Raw genomic sequence first — 2,799 nt, 5'->3', positions numbered from 1 at the left:
ATAGGGACAGAGTCAAGAGACTACTCGTTGTGTGTATTTTCTCCCTTGGCTGCTTCTCAGCCTTCTGTTTCAAGTTATTTTTGCCCTCATCTCACACGTTTTGTCTTTTTTCAGACATGCATTAGCAAATGAGAGAGACGATCTTTACTGGCACTTGTGTTTCTCTCCTGACGGATGCAGCCCTGAAACGTATGTGTGAAGTGCATTAGTTTGAAAACAATCACAAATGGTGAAACGGTGATTCAGGAATCATGGGGTCAAAAATGAGGAAAATAAGAAGGAAGAGGGAGAGAGAATTGAAAAACCTATGCGGAAAAAGCGAGGATGACACCCGGAGAAAGTGAGAAAGGCACGTTACAACAGTCCAATCGCAAAGTCAAAAATATCCCCCGCTTCTGTCTTCATGGCATAATTTATCAGCGTGGCACATGTCTGGGGACACATTCTGTTCTTCAGATCGTAGCTATGTCTACAAACAGAGTGAGCCGGAGGGGAGAAAACTCTACCAAAAATAATGCTGGGTTATTATTTTTAAATGACTTGTTGCTAAATTGTCTTTACTTTTAACCATTTGGTGTATAATCAGGTCACCTATTTAGGCAGGTAAAAAAATGTATGTCTCTTCTTATTCACTTGTATGTGATTTATATGGTCCCTCATTCTAGATCCTCACTCAGAAGGTTTGAAGGATGCTCTGGAGGATCTGTGCTCCCTGCACCGGGCAGTTGCTCTTTTCATCTGCCAAGGTGTGGTGTGGGTTGGGTCCTCAAGACCCTGGAGTTCTAGGAAGGGGTTCGTGAACAGCCAAGAAGGAGCACACGCCTCGCTTCTACATGGAATGCTCCACAAGCTCCCAGGTTCTCTTACTTTTTAGAAGGAATTATATTTCCATACATATTTTGTTTTAGAAAAATGTTCCACAAGGAGTAAGTTGAGGAAAGAAAGTGAGACAGTCATCACTTTTGTCAAGAGAGAACTGCTCAGATCTGTTTCAACAACCAATTGTTTCTATGGGTTGGAGGTTGGTTCAGTAGACCATCAGAGGAGAAAGTAAATTAGTCAAAATCCACATCATGCCATATGAATTCTTTTTTTTTTTTTTTTTTTATGGAAGATTTTCTATCCAATGACATGTACATTTTTATGAAAAAAATTTTAATGCTGGGTCCATATAGCAGCCCATTAGGAGGAAGACAAAGTCAAGTAAATGTTCCCAACTGGTTTCTCTTGTAGCCCATCCTGATGAGCCCCATGCAGCCATGATATACTCCAAATATTTCTGTGCCTGCTATAAAAAAACAAATACACAAAACCCCACTACTTTATTCCTGCATCTTCTCAATTGTTTCTTTTTTATATTTGCCCTTTTCCTTTCCTACTTGGCGAGACTTGGTCTTCCGTTCCAGGATCTTTTTGCGGTCTTTATCCAGTTTTAGTCTGGTGATAACCACCTTGCTGGGGTGAATGCCCACATGGACAGTTGTGCCATTAGCCTTTTCCCGTTGCACCCGTTCAATATAGATGACATATTTCTTCCTGTAAACCTGGACCACTTTGCCAATCTGCTGACCTTTATAGTGTCCTCGCACAACCTGAACTTCGTCATCCTTTCGGATGGGCATAGATCGAACATTGTACTTCTGTCTCAGCTCTTTGGAAAGAGGGGAGGACATAATCTTCCTGCGAATGTGTGACGGTGCATTGAAATGCCTTTTGTGGTTCTTGCTTCGGTCAGAAGTCACAAAAGGATTGAACTTCATTTTAGCCGATGCCGCTTCAGCGATGGCCGCAAAAGGGAAGAGCATGAATTCTTGGTAGAGTATGGAAACCCAAGAGTCAGGCTTACATTTGAAACACCAACTTTTTTTTTTTCTTTTTCTTTCTTTTCTTTTCTTTGCTTTGTACTGGAAATAGAACACAGGGGTGTTTTACCACTGAGCTATACCCAAGCCCTTTATTTTATTTATTTTTTTAACTTTGAGATAGGGTTTCACTAATTTAATGAGACTGACCTCAACCTTGCAATCTTCCTACCTCATTCACCCAAGTCCAGGTATGCCCCCACTGCACCCAACTTCAACTTTAATTCTCTAAGCTTTTAAAAGATACAAAGAGATATTCATCACCCAGCAATTTACTTCTAGCTATATAACCAACAGAATTGAAACCATAGAAACGTATGTCTATGTAAAAACCTATACGCGTATTCACAGTAGCATTATTCATAATAGTGAAAAAGAGAAAACAACCCAAATGTTTATGAACTGGTAAATGGATAAACAATGTGATCCAACCATACAGTGGAATAATATGCAGCATAAAAAAGAAAGCAGTGGGGTTGGGGAGGGAGCTTGGTGACCAAGTGCTTGCCTATCATGTGCAGAACATTTAGGTTCCATCCCTAACACTAAGGGTGACAGGGAGGAAAAAAGTGTTTATGCCACAACATGGATGAACCCTGAAAATGTTATTCCAAGTGAAAGAAATCAGGCATAGAAGGCCACGTACTGTATGATTATGTTTGTACAAATTTTTTAGATTAGGCAAATCCATATTGATAGAAAGCAGAAGAGTGGATCCCGGTGGCCAAGAGGAGATGGAGAATGGAAGCAAATGCTAATGGATAATGGTATTTTTGTGGGAATACTAAAACTTTTCAGAATTAGACAGTAGTGACAGTTGCACAACTTTGTGAATATACTAAAAACTACTGAATCGTACACCTCTAAAGCGTGAATTTCATGGCATGAGAATTATATCTCAACAAAGACATAATAAAAGATACAATCTTGGTATCAA

General features: G+C 39.9%; 1 protein-coding gene across 1 annotated transcript; it reads right to left on the bottom strand.

The window, feature by feature from the left end:
* Nucleotides 1-1,307: 1,307 nt before the first annotated feature.
* On the bottom strand, nt 1,308-1,796 carry LOC306665139 (large ribosomal subunit protein uL24-like). The gene has a single exon (XM_079146417.1). The coding sequence runs from the start codon at nt 1,758-1,760 to the stop codon at nt 1,323-1,325; it is 438 nt and encodes a 145-aa protein (XP_079002543.1). The 5' UTR covers nt 1,761-1,796; the 3' UTR covers nt 1,308-1,322.
* Between the last annotated feature and the right edge of the window lie 1,003 nt (nt 1,797-2,799).

Source organism: Sciurus vulgaris, assembly GCF_902686455.1.
Source record: "Sciurus vulgaris genome assembly, chromosome: 7".
NCBI classification, from domain to species: domain Eukaryota; kingdom Metazoa; phylum Chordata; class Mammalia; order Rodentia; family Sciuridae; genus Sciurus; species Sciurus vulgaris.
Note: the sequence above shows the minus strand (reverse complement) of the source record. Positions and strands in the feature narration are given on the sequence as shown.